Below are 18,651 nucleotides of genomic sequence, written 5' to 3'. Positions count from 1 at the left end.
TTACCAATTCAATTTTTTGCTGTTTATTAGTCTGTTCACATTTACTATTTCTTCCTGTTTCATTTTTGGTAGTTTATGTTTCTAGGAATTTATCCATTTTTTTGAGGTTGTCCAATTTGTTGGCATTTATTTTTTCATAATATTCTTTTATAATTGTTTCTATTTCTGTGGTGTTGGGTTTTTTTTTCCCTCTCTCATTTGTGATTTCATTTATTTGTGTCCTTTCTCTTTACTTTTTGATAAGTCTTGTTAGGGGTTTATTAATTTTATTACTTTTTTCAAAGAACCAGCTTCTGGTTTCATTTTTCTGTTCTCCTCTTGGTTTTAGTGTCTATATCATTTATGTCTTCTCTAATCTTTATTATTTCCCTTCATCTGCTACCTTTAGGCTTTGTTTTTTATGCTGTTTCTATCTCCTTTATGTGTAAGGTTAGGTTCTTTATTTCAGATTTTTCATGCTTCTTGAGGTAGACCTGGTTTGCTATATACTTCCCTCTTAGGACAGCTTTTGCTATATCCCAAAGGTTTTGGACCATTGCATTTATATTTTCACTTGTTTTCTGCTATTTTTTTTAACGTTTATTTATTTTTGAGACAGAGAGAGACAGAGCATGAACAGGGGAGGGGCAGAGAGAGAGGGAGACACAGAATCTGAAACAGGCTCCAGGCTCTGAGCTGTCAGCATAGAGCCCGACGCGGGGCTCGAACTCACAGACCGCAAGATCATGACCTGAGCCGAAGCCGGACGCTTAACCGACCAAGCCGCCCAGGCGCCCCTGTTTTCTGCTATTTTTTAATTTCTTCTTTGATTTCCTGGTTGACCCATTCATTGTTTGGTAGCATGTTGTTTACCCTCCATGCATTTGTGGTCTTTCTAAATTTTTTCTTGTGGTTTACTTCAAGTTTCATAGCAGTGTTCAGAAAAGATGCATGGTATGATGTCAGTCTTTTTGTACTTATTGAGACCTGATTTGTGACCCAATAAGTGATGTCAGTCTTTTTGTACTTATTGAGACCTGATTTGTGACCCAATAAGTGATCTACTCTGGAGAAAGTTCTATGTGCACTTGAAAAGAAGATGTATTCTGCAGCTTTAGTATGAAATTTTCTGAATATATTTGTTAAATCCATCTGGTCCAGTGTGTCATACAAAGCCTTTGTTTCCTTGTTGATTTTCTGCTTAGATGATTGGTCCATTGTAAGTGGGGGGTTAAAGTCCCCTACTACTATTGTATTATTATCAATGAGTTCCTTTATGTTTGTTATTAATTGATTTATATATTTGGGTGCTTACAAGTTGTGAGTATAAATATTTACAATTGTCAGATCTTGTTGGATAGACCTCTTAATTTTGATACAGTGTCCTTCTTCATGTTTTGTAACATTCTTTGGTTTAATATCTAATTTTCTGATATAAGTATGGCTACTCTGGCTTTCTTTTGATATCCATTTGAATGGTAAGTGTTTCTCCATCTCCTCACTTTCATTCTGGTGTTTTTATGTCTAAAATAAATCTCTTGTAGTCAGCATACAGACGGGTCTTGTTTTTTTTACCCATTGTGATAACCGATGTCTTTCAAGTGGAATATTTAGTCCATTAAAATACAAAGTAATTGTTGAGAGTCCTGCTATAAACATTGGGGTACAAGTGCCCCTATGCATCAGTACTCCTGTATCCCTTGGGTAAATTCCTAGCAGTGCTATTGCTGGGTCATAGGGTAGGTCTATTTTTAATTTTCTGAGGAACCTCCACACTGCTTTCCAGAGCGGCTGCATCAATTTGCATTCCCACCAACAGTGCAAAAGGGTTCCCGTTTCTCCACATCCTCGCCAGCATCTATAGTCTCCTGATTTGTTCATTTTGGCCACTCTGACTGGCGTGAGGTGATATCTGAGTGTGGTTTTGATTTGTATTTCCCTGATAAGGAGCGACATTGAACATTTTTTCATGTGCTTGTTGGCCATCCGGATGTCTTCTTTGGAGAAGTGTCTATTCATGTTTTCTGCCCATTTCTTCACTGCATTATTTGTTTTTCATGTGTGGAGTTTGGTGAGCTCTTTATAGATTTTGGATACTAGCCCTTTGTCCGATATGTCATTTGCAGATATCTTTTCCCATTCCGTTGGTTGCCTTTTAGTTTTGTTGGTTGTTTCCTTTGCTGTGCAGAAGCTTTTTATCTTCATAAGGTCCCAGTAATTAACTTTTGATTTTAATTCCCTTGCCTTTGGGGATGTGTCGAGTAAGAGATTGCTACGGCTGAGGTCAGAGAGGTCTTTTCCTGCTTTCTCCTGTAAGGTTTTGATGGTTTCCTGTCTCACATTCAGGTCCTTTATCCATTTTGAGTTTATTTTTGTGAATGGTGTGAGAAAGTGGTCTAGTTTCAACCTTCTGCATGTTGCTGTCCAGTTCTCCCAGCACCATTTGTTAAAGAGACTGTCTTTTTTCCATTGGATGTTCTTTCCTGCTTTGTCAAAGATGAGTTGGCCATACGTTTGTGGGTCTAGTTCTGGGGTTTCTATTCTATTCCATTGGTCTATGTGTCTGTTTTTGTGCCAATACCATGCTGTCTTGATGATGACAGCTTTGTAGTAGAGGCTAAAGTCTGGGATTGTGATGCTTCCTGCTTTGGTCTTCTTCTTCAAAATTACTTTGGCTATTCGGGGCCTTTTGTAGTTCCATATGAATTTTAGGATTGCTTGTTCTAGTTTCGAGAAGAATGCTGGTGCAATTTTGATTGGGATTGCATTGAATGTGTAGATAGCTTTGGGTAGTATTGACATTTTGACAATATTTATTCTTCCAATCCATGAGCAGGGAATGTCTTTCCATTTCTTTATATCTTCCTCAATTACCTTCATAAGCTTTCTATAGTTTTCAGCATACAGATCTTTTACATCTTTGGTTAGATTTATTCCTAGGTATTTTATGCTTCTTGGTGCAATTGTGAATGGGATCAGTTTCTTCATTTGTCTTTCTGTTGCTTCATTGTTAGTGTATAAGAATGCAACTGATTTCTGTACATTGATTTTGTATCCTGCAACTTTGCTGAATTCATGTATCAGTTCTAGCAGACTTTTGGTGGAGTCTATCGGATTTTCCATGTATAATATCATGTCATCTGCAAAAAGCGAAAGTTTGACTTCATCTTTGCCAATTTTGATGCCTTTGATTTCCTTTTGTTGTCTGATTGCTGATGCTAGAACTTCCAGCACTATGTTAAACAACAGCGGTGAGAGTGGGCATCCCTGTCGTGTTCCTGATCTCAGGGAAAAAGCTCTCAGTTTTTCGCCGTTGAGGATGATGTTAGCTGTGGGCTTTTCATAAATGGCTTTTATGATCTTTAAGTATGTTCCTTCTATCCCGACTTTCTCAAGGGTTTTTATTAAGAAAGGGTGCTGGATTTTGTCAAAGGCCTTTTCTGCATCGATTGACAGGATCATATGGTTCTTCTCTTTTTTGTTGTTAATGTGATGTATCACGTTGATTGATTTGCGAATGTTGAACCAGCCCTGCATCCCAGGAATGAATCCCACTTGATCATGGTGAATAATTCTTTTTATATGCCGTTGAATTCGATTTGCTAGTATCTTATTGAGAATTTTTGCATCCATATTCATCAGGGATATTGGCCTGTAGTTCCCTTTTTTTACTGGGTCTCTGTCCGGTTTAGGGATCAAAGTAATACTGGCTTCATAGAATGAGTCTGGAAGTTTTCCTTCCCTTTCTATTTCTTGGAATAGCTTGAGAAGGATAGGTATTATCTCTGCTTTAAACGTCTGGTAGAACTCCCCTGGGAAGCCATCTGGTCCTGGACTCTTATTTGTTGGGAGATTTTTGATAACCGATTCAATTTCTTCGCTGGTTATGGGTCTGTTCAAGCTTTCTATTTCCTCCTGATTGAGTTTTGGAAGAGTGTGGGTGTTTAGGAATTTATCCATTTCTTCCAGGTTGTCCAATTTGTTGGCATATAATTTTTCATAGTATTCCCTGATAATTGTTTGTATCTCTGAGGGATTGGTTGTAATAATTCCATTTTCATTCATTCCATTTTCATTCATTCATTCATTTCAATCCATTTCATAAAATAGATTTTATCTATTTGGGTCATCTCTCTTTTCTTTTTGAGAAGCCTGGCTAGAGGTTTGTCAATTTTGTTTATTTTTTCAAAAAACCGACTCTTGGTTTCGTTGATCTGCTCTACAGTTTTTTTAGATTCTATATTGTTTATTTCTGCTCTGATCTTTATTATTTCTCTTCTTCTGCTGGGTTTAGGCTGCCTTTGCTGTTCTGCTTCTATTTCCTTTAGGTGTGCTGTTAGATTTTGTATTTGGGATTTTTCTTGTTTCTTGAGATAGGCCTGGATTGCGATGTATTTTCCTCTCAGGACTGCCTTTGCTGCGTCCCAAAGTGTTTGGATTGTTGTATTTTCATTTTCGTTTGTTTCCATATATTTTTTAATTTCTTCTCTAATTGCCTGGTTGACCCACTCATTCGTTAGTAGGGTGTTCTTTAACCTCCATGCTTTTGGAGGTTTTCCAGACTTTTTCCTGTGGTTGATTTCAAGCTTCATAGCATTGTGGTCTGAAAGTATGCATGGTATAATTTCAATTCTTGTAAACTTATGAAGGGCTGTTTTGTGACCCAGTATATGATCTATCTTGGAGAATGTTCCATGTGCACTCGAGAAGAAAGCATATTCTGTTGCTTTGGGATGCAGAGTTCTAAATATATCTGTCAAGTCCATCTGATCCAATGTATCATTCAGGGCCCTTGTTTCTTTATTGACCGTGTGTCTAGATGATCTATCCATTTCTGTAAGTGGGGTGTTAAAGTCCCCTGCAATTACCACATTCTTATCAATAAGGTTGCTTATGTTTATGAGTAATTGTTTTATATATTGGGGGCTCCGGTATTCGGCGCATAGACATTTATAATTGTTAGCTCTTCCTGATGGATAGACCCTGTAATTATTATATAATGCCCTTCTTCATCTCTTGTTACAGCCTTTAATTTAAAGTCCAGTTTGTCTGATATAAGTATGGCTACTCCAGCTTTCTTTTGGCTTCCAGGAGCATGATAAATAGTTCTCCATCCCCTCACTCTCAATCTAAAGGTGTCCTCAGATCTAAAATGAGTCTCTTGTAGACAGCAAATAGATGGGTCTTGTTTTTTTATCCATTCTGATACCCTATGTCTTTTGGTTGGCGCATTTAATCCATTTACATTCAGTGTTATTATAGAAAGATACGGGTTTAGAGTCATTGTGATGTCTGTATGTTTTATGCTTGTAGTGATGTCTCTGGTACTTTGTCTCACAGGATCCCCCTTAGGATCTCTTGTAGGGCTGGTTTAGTGGTGACAAATTCCTTCAGTTTTTGTTTGTTTGGGAAGACCTTTATCTCTCCTTCTATTCTAAATGACAGACTTGCTGGATAAAGGATTCTCGGCTGCATATTTTTTCTGTTTAGCACACTGAAGATATCGTGCCAATCCTTTCTGGCCTGCCAAGTTTCAAAAGAGAGATCGGTCACGAGTCTTATAGGTCTCCCTTTATATGTGAGGGCACGGTTATCCCTTGCTGTTTTCAGAATTTTCTCTTTATCCTTGTATTTTGCCAGTTTCACTATGATATGTCGTGCAGAAGATCGATTCAAGATACGTCTGAAGGGAGTTCTCTGTGCCTCTTGGATTTCAATGCCTTTTTCCTTCCCCAGTTCAGGGAAGTTCTCAGCTATAATTTCTTCAAGTACCCCTTCAGCACCTTTCCCTCCCTCTTCCTCCTCTGGGATACCAATTATGCGTATATTATTTCTTTTTAGTGTATCACTTAGTTCTCTAATTTTCCCCTCATACTTCTGGATTTTTTTATCTCTCTTTCTCTCAGCTTCCTCTTTTTCCATAACTTTATCTTCTAGTTCACCTATTCTCTCCTCTGCCTCTTCAATCCGAGCTGTCGTCGTTTCCATTTTGTTTTGCATTTCGTTTAAAGCACTTTTCAGCTCCTCGTGACTGTTCCTTAGTCCCTTGATCTCTGTAGCAAGAGATTCTCTGCTGTCCTCTATACTGTTTTCAAGCCCAGCGATTAATTTTATGACTATTATTCTAAATTCACTTTCTGTTATATTATTTAAATCCTTTTTGATCAGTTCATTAGCTGTCGTTATTTCCTGGAGATTCTTCTGAGGGGAATTCTTCTGTTTGGTCATTTTGGATAGTCCCTGGAGTGGTGAGGACCTGCAGGGCACTTCCCCTGTGCTGTGGTGTATAACTGGAGTTGGTGGGCGGGGCCGCAGTCCAACCTGATGTCTGCCCCCAGCCCACCGCTGGGGGTGTGCCTTCTCTTCCCCTCTCCTAGGGGCGGGATTCACTGTGGGGTGGCATGGCCCATCTGGGCTACTTGCACACTGCCAGGCTTGTGGTGCTGGGGATCTGGCGTATTAGCTGGGGTGGGTAGGCAAGGTGCACGGGGGCAGGAGCGGCAGGCTTAGCTCGCTTCTCCTTAGGTGATCCACTTCAGGAGGGGCCCTGTGGCAGCGGGAGGGAGTCAGATCCACTGCGGGAGGTTTGGCTCCACAGAAGCACAGAGTTGGGTGTTTGCGCAGAGTGAGCAAGTTCCCTGGCAGGAACTGGTTCCCTTTGGGATTTTGGCTGGGGGATGGGCAAGGGAGATGGCGCTGGAGAGCGCCTTTGTTCCCCACCAAACTGAGCTCTGTCATCCGGGGGCTCAGCAGCTCTCCCTCCCTTTGTCCTCCAGCCTTCCCGCTTTCTGAGCAGAGCTGTTAACTTATGACCTCCCAGACGCTAAGTCGCGCTTGCTGTCGGAACACAGTCTGTCAGGCCTCTCCGCTTTTGCCAGCCAGACTCGGGGGCTCTGCTTGGCCAGCGAGCCGCCCCTCCGCTCCGGCTCCCTCCCGCCAGTCTGTGGAGCGTGCACTGCCTTGCCGCCCTTCCTACCCTTTTCCGTGGGCCTCTCGTCTGCGCTTGGCTCCGGAGACTCCGTTCTGCTAATCCTCTGGCGGTTTTCTGGGTTATTTAGGCAGGTGTAGGTGGAATCTAAGTGATCAGCAGGGCACGCGGTGAGCCCAGCATCCTCCTACGCCACCATCTTCCCTCTCTCACAAGTGCATTTCTTAATCCCCATTACCTATTTCACCCATCCCCTTACCTACCCTCTGGTAACCATCAGTTTGCTATCTATAGTTAAGAGTCTGTTTCTTTGTTTGTGTTTTTCTTTTCTCCCCTATTATCATTTGTTTTGTTTCTTAATTTTCACATATGAATGAAATCATATGGTATTAATCTTTCATTCACTGACTTATTTTGCTTAGTGTAATACTCTACCTCCATCCATTGGATGCAAATGGCAAGATTTCATTATTTTTATAGCTAAGTAATATGTCGTTGTATATATTGTCAATATATATAACACAGTACAATACACAATACATATATAATATGTCATTGTGTGTGTGTGTGTGTATATATATATATATATATATATGTATATATATATCACATCTTCTTTATCCATTCATCAGTTGATGGACATTTGGGCCCTTTCCATAATAAGGTGATTGTTGATAACGCTGCTATAAATATCAGACTGTATGTGTCCTTCAGATCAGTATTTTTGTATCCTTTTGGTAAATACCTAGTAGTGCAATTGCTAGATCATAGGGTAGTTCTATTTTTAAATTTTTGAGGAAACTTCAAACTGCTTTCCAGAGTGGCTGCACCAGTTTGCATTCCCACCAAGAAGGAAAGATGCAGAACTATAGTTCTTAGATATGAAATAAACAATATGCCAGAGAGTTGAAAACTTAACTCTTTGGATTTTAAAGCTCCCATTTAATTTTTGTTTGTTTCTTTATTCATTTGATTATTTACTATTTTTCCTTAAGCCTAGCTTTTACTTCATGTACATATTAACAAAAACCACCAGTACTGAGGTAGTGGAACCATGGGCATCAACCATAGCCAAAGAACTAGGGACTTGTTGGGGTAAGAACTGAACCATCAGACCTCCAAGAATGGGGACTACAGAGTGATTCCACACACATGGAGAAGTGTGGCTGCCACCAACAGTTCCCAACTTGAAATCTGAGTTCAGAACCAAGGGCTAGGTTTAGAAGTTACTGTGGACTATTCAAGAGAATGCTCTCTACACCTCACCATCAATTTCCATCACGGGCTAAACCAGCAGATTCCATTGATGGAGACTGCAGACAGGAAATGAGGAACAGACTAAGCCAGCAAACAGCAGAAAATGGAGACTGGATTGGAAGTGGGGAAGGGATTCCTATGTGGACTTATGCATTGAACCACGGACTAAGGACTGGTGCTCTGTCAGAGCCTTCTGTCAGTGACAGAGTGATTCATTAACCTTGGGCTGGAAAAGCAATTGAATCTGGAGCTCTAATGCAAAAAAGTGCAGACCTTAAACCAAGATGAACTTAGCAATGGGCCTTGGAAATGTTGAGAAAGACAATGACTCAAAAGTATTCATGGGATGCTACACCTGTGTTTCTTGTTGTCCCCAAATACAGTCACAGTTTGCTTTGGATCCAGACACTGCCAACCAAATCTGTTTAAAAAAAATTCAACCAAGTGAATTCTAAAGACCTAATTGGCTTTATTAAATAATTTTTGAATTGGGTAGTATTCCATATAGCAAATAAAAAGGAGTTCCATTGAGCTGAAAACATGGAAAGATATTTTAAGTGAAGAGAGAAAGCAGAAAAAAATTATTAGCAAAGAATCCATTGTTTTAGGCAAGGTTGCCCTCCTGAGGGGAGAGAAAGGAACTGTCAGTACAGTTTTTAGTGCTGACCAGGAAGTTGCCATGGTGACTGGTGATGGATTACATCCCTGGGGATTGAAACCGATCTCAGGCATACTGACATGGGGCTTTATCTTAAATGGCTCTACTATGGCCCTGTGGCTTTCTTTATAACACATTTCTTCATAAAAATATAAATCCTGTGTGTCTGACACTGACTTCATTTTGAGTCCTAGTTTCAACTCTCCCCACCCAATTGTGGGCTCTGCCTTTGCTTCCTGAGACAGAGCTCTGCTCTTGGATGAGGCCCCTCATTTGAACTCCAGTTCTGAGCTTTGCTAATGGTGGGACCTTCAATGTCTCTCTCTCCACCTCATCATTTATTTGATTCTGAATTTGAAGGTGGAAATGATTATAATGTCCTTGTAGGGTTAAGAGGATGAGATGAGAAATGTATGTATAAATGCACATCTAAGGTTTATTGGCATGGATTTCTCACATTCCCTCCCATTTCTACTCCAGCTACAGAGGGCACACTGTTAGAGGTGCTTCTAAAGATATCATAAAAGGCAGTCTTGCCCTTGCTACCCCTGCATTGCTGTTGCAGCAGAAAATGTTATTTAAGAGAACTTCACATACAACATAAGGTGAGGTATGGAACCTTAACAGTAGCACATGGCTTTAGTGGTTGAAGTTTGCTGAGGACACAAAATTTTGCAGTTAGTATCTGCTTGTTCTCCTGACCCTGTCTTTTGGTTCCCTTTCTCTTTATTTATTCCATTCCACAGGACTTGTCTCAGTCATAGATTTCCTCACTCTCCTGTGAATTCTTTCCACATCCTCTGGGAATGCACAGGCATTAGATTACACCTGATGAGGTTGAAGTCTCACTTTGTTTGCTCCTCCTTAAGGTCCAGGTTGTATATGCCTCTTCCTCATTCAGGCTTGCTCATTCTGGTTTGTGTGCTGCCTGCTGTCCAAATGGGTGGTGGGATGGTTTTCCCTCCACACAGCAAGAGGTTGCCCCTATTCATTCCAGATAGTCAGGATTTCACAATATACGTGATGAATATTCCTGCTGGGCAGCCAGAAGTGCTGACACCATGTTTCTTAGTTGCTTAATAGCTGCCTTTCATCCTTGATGAGCTAGATTCCCATAGTTCTTTCTTCTAAGAAGGATGTTTGCACTCCCTATTCATATGTATACCAGTCCAAACAATGTGTACTTGCTTTGCATAATTTCATCCCAAAATATTTTTTTGCCATCCTCTCCTGGGCTGCAGCCTGTGGCTACCAGAAAGCCCTAAAGAATGGGCCTGATCTCTCACTTTTAGCCAAAGGATATCTCTCCAGCCTGCATGCTTCCCAGATATCAGTGATGATGAACTTACTTGCTTCCTGTTCTCAGTCTCTGCTCTCAGTCTCCACAAAGGGAGGTATACAAATCTCTCACATTACCTTTAGTCCTGGGTACATGATTTTTTCTGGTGCCCCATTTCAAAGTATAAGTCTCCAGTGATCAGATAGGTCCAGGACTCCAGAACTGGTTCAGTTTAATTGACATCAGAGAAGGACGTCAGAAGGACATCAGGGACCTCCTTATCATAGCTGACTTCTTACATCCCATTCAGCTCCTGCCTCAGTCTTTGCTCACACCACTTTGGCATCAATGACACTTTATACAGCACTCAGTTCCCCAGCTGGATTACTCCCCCCACTTGATTTCTGTCCCATTTTATACACAGGCATGAAGCAGGTGATCGGTGGAGTCTCACAGGACAATTAGGGTGGCTTATAGCAAGTCCCAGGTGGATAGTCGAACATGGTTTTTTACAACACTGGAATCCATGCCACATGCTGTTTCTGCTCTAGACGAAACCAAGAGTCTTTTCGACACCTCACTTCATGAGTCAGCATACTTTCTAGGTAAAAGAAAACACATTTGTAAATTTGAAGGTTTCTATCTCCTTATGATGATATACATTATCTTTTCTGAGAAGGAAAGGAGTCACTCATCCTTATTCAACTTCCTTATATGAGAACCAATGTCTATTACATGATGATGTTGGAGGTTATCAGAAGTGTTTTTTTCTGGAGGGTCTTACACCACAGATAGGAATGGGTATGGGGGCAAAAGCTGGTGCTGTCTTATTAGATTTGCTACCATGAAGGTGTATTATTTTCATAACATTAAAAATAAAGAAAACTAAAGCAAGAAAAATAAAGACTAATCTGGGAATGTAAGTTTGGATAGAATAATCAGGCTTTGAAATTAGTCTGGAATAATGAAGAGTATATTACAGAAGAGCTTTCCAAGATAACTCAAGAGCCTGAGCAAGGGCAAATTTACATCCAGGTAGAAGTCCACACGGTGCCTGGACAGAGAAAGGCTCCTGGATGCAATGTTGTGGCCAGGACTGAGGTTCTCCATGCCCATAACAGCAAACCACCCCTTGTTGTGCTAACTCTCTTTCCCTCTTCTCTCCTCCCCCTAGTGCCCTCTACTGCTCAGCCATGGGTCAGTCCTCTTCCACAACCTCTGATATACATGGTGGTAGTTTGGCCCTCAGTCTTGACAAGTTTTTTAAGGATTTCAAGCTGGAAAGTACAATAGTCTCTCAGGAAACTATCACAAAGATTCAATCACACCTGGAGGAAGGGAACGTTTAGAGTGTAGTTTCTGCAATCAATAATGCTTTGAGAGACATTGACAATGCTCCATTGAACATTGCTGTTACCGGGGAGTCTGGGACAGGAAAGTCCAGCTTCATCAATGCCCTGCGGGGGGTGGGGCAGGAGGAAGATGGGGCTGCCCTCACCCGGCCAGTGGAGACAACCATGGTGAGAACCCCATACACACACAAGAAATTTCCCAATGTGACATTATGGGACCTGCCTGGCATGGGGACCACTAAATTTCAGGCACATAAGTATCTGCGGGAAATGAAATTTGGTATGACTTCTTTATTATCATCTCTGCTACACGCTTCAAAGATAGTGATGCGCATTTGGCTACAGCAATAAGAAAAATGAAGAAGAAGTTCTACTTTGTCCGAACTAAAGTGGACAGTGATGTATATAATCTAAAAGTGAGTAAACCCTCCACATTCAATAAGGACGAACTCCTGCAAAATCTCCGCAAAGACTGTGTGACAAATTTGCAGAAGGCCAATATAAGGGACGCTCCGATCTTCTTAGTCTCCAGCTTTGAGTTGTCTAGTTATGATTTCCAAAGCCTAGAGACCACCCTTCTGAAGGAGCTCCCAGCCCACAAGCCACATCTCCATGCAATACCTGCCAAATGTTACCGAGGCCGCCATTGACCGGAAGAGGGACTCCCTGAAACAGAAGGTCTGGCTGGAGGCCCTGAAGGCTGGAGCATCTGCCACCATCCCTTTGGTGGGCTTCATCAGTGAAAATGATGTGGAGACTTTAAAGGAGACTTTAACTCTCTACAGGTCTTACTTTGGACTGGATGATGAATCCTCAGAAACCGTGGCCAAGGACTTGCACGTGTCAGTGGAGAAACTCAAGGCAAACCTTGTGTCACCCCACTTGCTCTCAACTGAAAAGGATGATGAGTCCTTAGCGGACAAACTGTTCAGATATTTGGAAAAATTCTGCTCTATTAGTGGAGGACTCATTGCCACTGGTGTTTACTTTAGGAAGATATTCTATTTGCAAAATTATTTCCTTGACATAGTGGTGAGTGATGCGAAACTTCTTCTTAAAAAAGAAGAGATTTTTAAGGACTCTGAGGGCTCTGAGCAAGCCAATATGCATCAGCATGTCAGGAATGAAAATGGGAAAAGTGAGGCAACCAGCTCCTGAATTATTCTTGGTGTTGGCATGGCACTGGTGCCTGGAAAGTTGACTTAAGCCTTCCTTGAAGCAATCCTGACCTACTGTCATCGGAGTATCACAGACATTTCCATAATTCACTCTTGAACAAACCACAAACCTAGTGACTTATTTGACAGTGAAAGCAATCAGCTCTCTAAGAATCCTTCTTTCATATGATCCTCCTTGGAAAAATGAAGGACAAGAATCTGCAATTTTCTGCTTAGTGGAGAGAATAACTCTTTGTGTGATGGTTACTTCATACCAGACCCTGGTCTTTCTACTGTCATATTAATAAAAAATGGCTGTGCATACAGTAGGTCCTCAAAAATAATTTTTATTTTTTAATGTTTGTTTATTTTTTGAAAGAGAGAGAGAGAGAGCATGAGCAGGAGAGGGGCAGAGAGAGAGGGAGACACAGAATCTTAAGCAGGTTCCAGGCCCTGAGTCATCAGCACAGAGCCTGACCTGGGGCTCAAATTCACAAACTGTGAGATCATAACCTGAGCCAAAGTTGGATGCTTAACCAAGTGACTCACCCAGGCACCCCTCAAAAATCATATGTAAAATAAATGCATACATAGTTCATTTTTTATGCTCCTGATATTCTGTTATGAATACATAAATTTTGATCATTAATAGATCATCAATTAATGTTGACTGATATCCTCCTTATCCTTTCTAAGGTCAACATTTTATTTATAAACATAAAAGATAGTGAAATGAACATGTGTCATGGGAAATAAAAGAGAAATATTAGCTAAGGAAAACCTTTATCTGGGATACTTGTGAGAGGAACAAGTGTATAAGGTGGGAATATGGTAAAAGAGTTTGCATATTGCAGGTCTAGGCACTCCTAGATTGCTAGCAATATATTTTGTGCCTGAACGTGAGAGGTTAGGGAATATGAGATGAGACAGTTGTGATAAGTCTAAGTGGAAATAATTTTTTATAAAGCCTAATGTCCTTAAACATATCTAATCTAATAAGAGAAATGCAAATTAGAAATGGCGTCTACACTAAAACATCATTTATCCCATATTAGATTGGGGGAAATTTCAAAGTTTGACATTCTGTGGGTAAAACTGTAGAAAAATAGTTGCTGTCATACAGTTTTGATGGGTATACAAAATGATATAACCTATAATGTGACAAATTAGGCCATCTCTAGGAAAATTACACACAGGTATACTTTGCCCCAGTGATTCCCCCTTTGAAGAATCTGGGTCTTAAAAATTGAGAGTAAATTGGTGGTTGGCAGGGGTTTGGAAAGTAGGGGAAATGCATAGCGCTGGTGAAAGAATACAAGCTTTCAGTTATAAGGTGAATGAATACAGAATGCGGTGACTATAGTTAATAATACTGTATAATAATACTATACAATAATAACACTTGAAATTTGCTTAAAAAAGTGTGTCCTAAATGTTCTCGCTACACACACACACACACACACACACACGTTAAATATATGAGGTGATGGATGTATTAATTAACTTGATTATGATAATCATTTCACCTTATGTTCATATATATGAAATCATCACATTGTACGCTTTAAATATATGCCATTTTATTTGTTAAGTTTACCTAAATAAAGCTGGTGGGGAAAGAAACAAAAAAGCTGAAAAGAATACAAAAAGATTTATACTAAAAGTTATTTGAAATGTAAAACACAGAAGCTTTTTGTGTTGATGAGTTGCCAATATTTCATTTTTGTTTTTATTTCCCTTGCCTCTGGAGGCATGTCAAGTAAGAAATTGCTGTGGCCAACTGAGGGTATATGAGAGGTGGGGGAGACAACAAATGGGTGATAGGCATTGAGGAAGGCACTTGTTGGGATGAGCACTGGGTGTTGTATACAAGCCAATTTGACAATAAATTATATTTTTAATAAATAAATAAATAAACATTTAAAAAAAGAAATTGCTGTGGTTGAGGTCAAAGAGATTACTGCCTGTTTTCTTGTAGGATTTTGATGGTTTCCTGTCTCACATTTAGGTCTTTCATTTATTTTCAATTTGTTTTTATGTATGGTGCAAGAAAGTGGTTCAGTTTCATTCTTCTGCATGTCACTGTCCAGTTTTTCCAGCATCATTTGCTGAAGAGACTGGCTTTTTTCCATTAGATATTCTTTCCTGCTTTGTCAAAGATGTTGGCCATATATTTGTGAGTCCATTTCTGGGTTCTGTATTCTGTTCCATCGATCTGAGTGTCTGTTTTTGTGCCAGTATCATACTGTCTTGATTAATACAGCTTTGTAATATATCTTGAAGTCCAGGATTGTGATGCTTCCAGTTTTGATTTTCTTTTTCAGGATTGCTCTGGCTATTCAGGGTCTTTTCTGGTTCCACACAGATTTTAGGATTGTTTGTTCAAGCTCTGTGAAGAATGATGGTGTTATTTTCATAGGGATTGCATTGAATGTATAGATCAGTTTGGGTAATATATATTTTAACAGTATTTGTTCTTCCTGTCCATGATCATGGATTATTTTTCCATTTATTTGTGTTTTCTTCAATTTCTTTCCTGTTTTTTAGTTTTCAGAGTACATATCTTTTACCTTTTGGTTAGGTTTATTCCTAGGTATCTTATGGTTTTCAGTGCAAAAAAAAAAAAGTTTTCTACATATAGTACATCATCTGTGAAAAGTAAAAGCTTGACTTCTTCCTTGCCAATATGAATGCCTATTATTTCTTTTTTTGTTTTCTAATTGCTGAGGCTAGGACTTTCCATACTATGTTGAACACCAGTGGTGACAGTGGACATCTCTGTTATGTTCCTGACCTTAGGGGGAAATCTCTCAGTGTTTCCCCATTAAGGATGATATTAGCTGTGGGCCTTTCATGTGTGGCCTTTATGATATGGAGGTATGCTCCTTCTTCCCCAACTTTTATAATGGTTTTTATAAATGATGTTGTATTTCGTCAAATGGTTTATCTGCATCTATTGAAAGGATCTTATGTTTATTATTCTTTCTTTTATTAATGTGGTGTATCCCTTTAATTTGTAGATATTGACCCACCCAGAAGTAACTCCCATGTGATTATGATGAATAATTCTTTTAATGTACTGTTGGATTCAATTTGCCAATATCTACTTGAGAATTTTTGCACCCATATTCAGCAGGGATATTGGCCTATAATTCTCCTTTTTAGTGGGGTCTGTCTGGTTTTGGAATAAAGGAATGCTGGCCTCATACAATGAATTTGAAAATGTCCTTCCATTTTCTTTTTTTTTTTTATTTCTTTTTTGTTTTTGAACAGTTTCAGAATAACAAATATTAACTGTTCTTTAAATGTTTACTAGAATTCTGGATGGGAAGCCATCCGGCCCTGGACTCTTGTTTGTTGTAGGATTTTTGATTACTAATTCAATTTCTTTGTTGGTTATGGGTCTGTTAAACTTTTCTATTTTTTCCTCTTTCAGTTTTGGTAGTTTATGTTTCTAGGAATTTGTCTATTTCTTCCAGATTGCCTGATTTGTTGGCATATAATTGCCCATAATATTCTCTTATAATTGTATTTCTGCAGTATTGATTATGATCTCTCCCCTTTCATTCATGATTTTATTTGGGTCTTTTCTCTTTTGTTTTTTGATAAATCTTGCTAGGGAGTTATCAATCTTGTTAATTCTTTCAAATAAACAGCTCCTAGATTAATTGATCTGTTCTACTGGGGTTGTTTTCATTTCTATATCATTTGTTTCTGCTTTAATCCTTGTTATTTCCCTTCTTCTGGTTTTAGCTTTATCTTCAATTATTTTCCAGTTCTTTTAAGTTCAAGGTTTGCCTGTGTATTTGAGACTTTTCTTGTGTTTTGATAAAAGCCTGTATTGCTATATACTTCCCTCTTAGAACCGCCTTTGATGCATCCCAAAGGTTTTGGACTGTTATGTTTTCATTTTCTTTGGCTTCCATGTATTTTTTTAAAAATTTCTTTAATTTCCTGGTTTATCCATTTATTCCTTACTAGGATATTTTTTAGCCTCCATGTATTTGATGGTTTTCCAAATTTTTTCTTGTGGTTGGTTTCAAATTTCATAGTGTTGTGATCTGAAAATATGCATCGTATGATTTCAATCTTTATGTGCTGGTTGAGGCCTGATTTGTGACTCAGCATGTGCTGTATTCTGGAATATGCTCCATGTGCATTCAAAAAGAATGTGTATTCTGCTGGTTTAGAAGGAAATGCTCTGAAAATATATGTTAAGTCCACCTGGTCCACTATGTTATTCAAAGCCACTGTTTCCTTGTTGATCTTCCCATTGCTGTACGTGGGGTGTTAAAGTTCCCCCACTATTATTGTATTCTTATCAATGAGGGTTTTTTTAAGTTTGTTATTAATTGATTTATATATTTAGTGCTTTCAAGTTGGGGGCATGAATATTTATAATTATTAAATCTTCTTGTTGGATAGACCCATTTATTATGATATTGTGTCATTCTTCATTTCTTATTACAGTCTTTGTTTTAAAATCTACTTTTTCTAATATAAGTATGGCTACTCCAGCTTTCTTGAATATGATAAATTGTTCTCTATCCCCCTCACTTTCTTTTTTTTTTGTAAATTTTTTCTTTGTGTTTATTTATTATTGAGAGAGTGTGAGCAAGGGAGGGTTAGAGAGAGGGGGGAGACACAGAATCTGAAGTAGGCTCCAGGCTTTGAGCTGTCAGCACAGAGCCTGACACAGGGCTCGAATTCACAAACTGCGAGATCATGATCTGAGCCAAAGTCAGTTGCCCAACCGACTGAGCCACCCAGGCGCCCCTTCCCCCTCACTTTCAATCTGGAGGTGACTTTCGGTCTAAAATGAGTCTCTTTTAAGCAGCATATCAATGAGTCTTGTTTTTTTTTTTTAATCCATTCTGATGCCTTATGTATTTTTTTTTAAATTTACATTTATTTATTTTTGATAGACAGAGAGAGAGCATGAGTGAGGGAGTGGCAGAGAGAGAAGGAGACACAGAATCCAAAGCATGCTTCAGGCTCTGAGCTGTCAGCACAGAGCCCAGTGTAGGGCTCGAGCCCACAAACTACAAGATCATGACCTGAGCCAAAGTTGGACACTCAACTGACTGAGCCACCCAGGTGCCCCCCCCCCATGTATTTTGATTGGAGCATTTAGTCCATTTACGTTAAGAGTAATTATTTATAGATATGAATGTAGTGCCATTGTATTACCTGTAAAGTTGCTGTTACAGTAGATTGTCTCTATTACTTTCTGTGTTGCTTTTGGTCTCTTTCCCACTCAAAGGGTCCCTTTCAATATTTCTCGCAGAGCTGGTTTACTGTTCATGAACTCCTCTAGTTTGTTCTTGTCTCGGAAATTCTTTATCTCTCCTTCTATGATGAATGACAGCTTTGCTAGATAAAGTATTCTTGGCTGCATATTTTTCCCATTTAGCATGTTGAATATATCATGCCACTCCCTTCTGGCCTGCCAAGGTCTGCAGTGAACCAATGTGTTTTGTCTCTATTTGCTTTCAGAATTCTGTCTTTGTATTTTGCAAGTTTCACTGTGATATATTGTTATACTTTTTTGTTGACTTTAAGGGGAGTTTTCTGTACCTTTTGGATTTGAATGCTGTATCTTTCCCTAAATTAGGGAAGTTTTCAGCTGTAATATGTTCAAATAAACCTTCTTCCCCTTCTCCTGCTCTTCTGGGACTCCTCTGATATGGATATTATTTACCTTTATGGAATCACTGATATCCTTAAGCCTATATTCATAATCTAATAGTTTTCATTCCTTCTTTTCAGCTTTATTATTTTCCATAATTTTATCTTCTATATCACCTATTCATTCCTCTGCCTCTTCCATCTCTATTGTGATTATATCCAGTTTTGCATCTCCATTATAGCATTTTTTTTTATTTCAGTGTGACTAGTTTTCAGGTCTTTGATCCCTGAAGCAAGGGTTTCTCTGGTGTCTTCTATGCCTTTTTAAGCTCAGCCAGTAGTCTTACGACTGTTGTTTAAATTCTTATTCAAATATATCGCTTATATCTGTTTTGAGCAAATTTCTGACTGTG

The 18,651-nt window shown here is 39.2% G+C and overlaps 1 protein-coding gene across 1 annotated transcript in view; it reads left to right on the top strand.

The window, feature by feature from the left end:
- Positions 1 to 12,889, top strand: part of LOC102960162 (T-cell-specific guanine nucleotide triphosphate-binding protein 2-like) — a 101,685-nt gene extending 88,796 nt beyond the window's left edge. The window contains 3 exon segments of the mRNA XM_015537908.2: positions 11,276 to 11,730; positions 11,733 to 12,054; positions 12,056 to 12,889. Coding sequence (XP_015393394.2) covers positions 11,276 to 11,730; positions 11,733 to 12,054; positions 12,056 to 12,611 — 1,333 coding nt within the window. The 3' untranslated portion in view covers positions 12,612 to 12,889.
- The last annotated feature ends 5,762 nt before the right edge of the window (positions 12,890 to 18,651 follow it).

Source organism: Panthera tigris, chromosome A1, assembly GCF_018350195.1.
Source record: "Panthera tigris isolate Pti1 chromosome A1, P.tigris_Pti1_mat1.1, whole genome shotgun sequence".
NCBI lineage: Eukaryota > Metazoa > Chordata > Mammalia > Carnivora > Felidae > Panthera > Panthera tigris.
The sequence above is the reverse complement of the archived record's forward strand: the minus strand, read 5'-3'. Positions and strand labels throughout refer to the sequence as shown.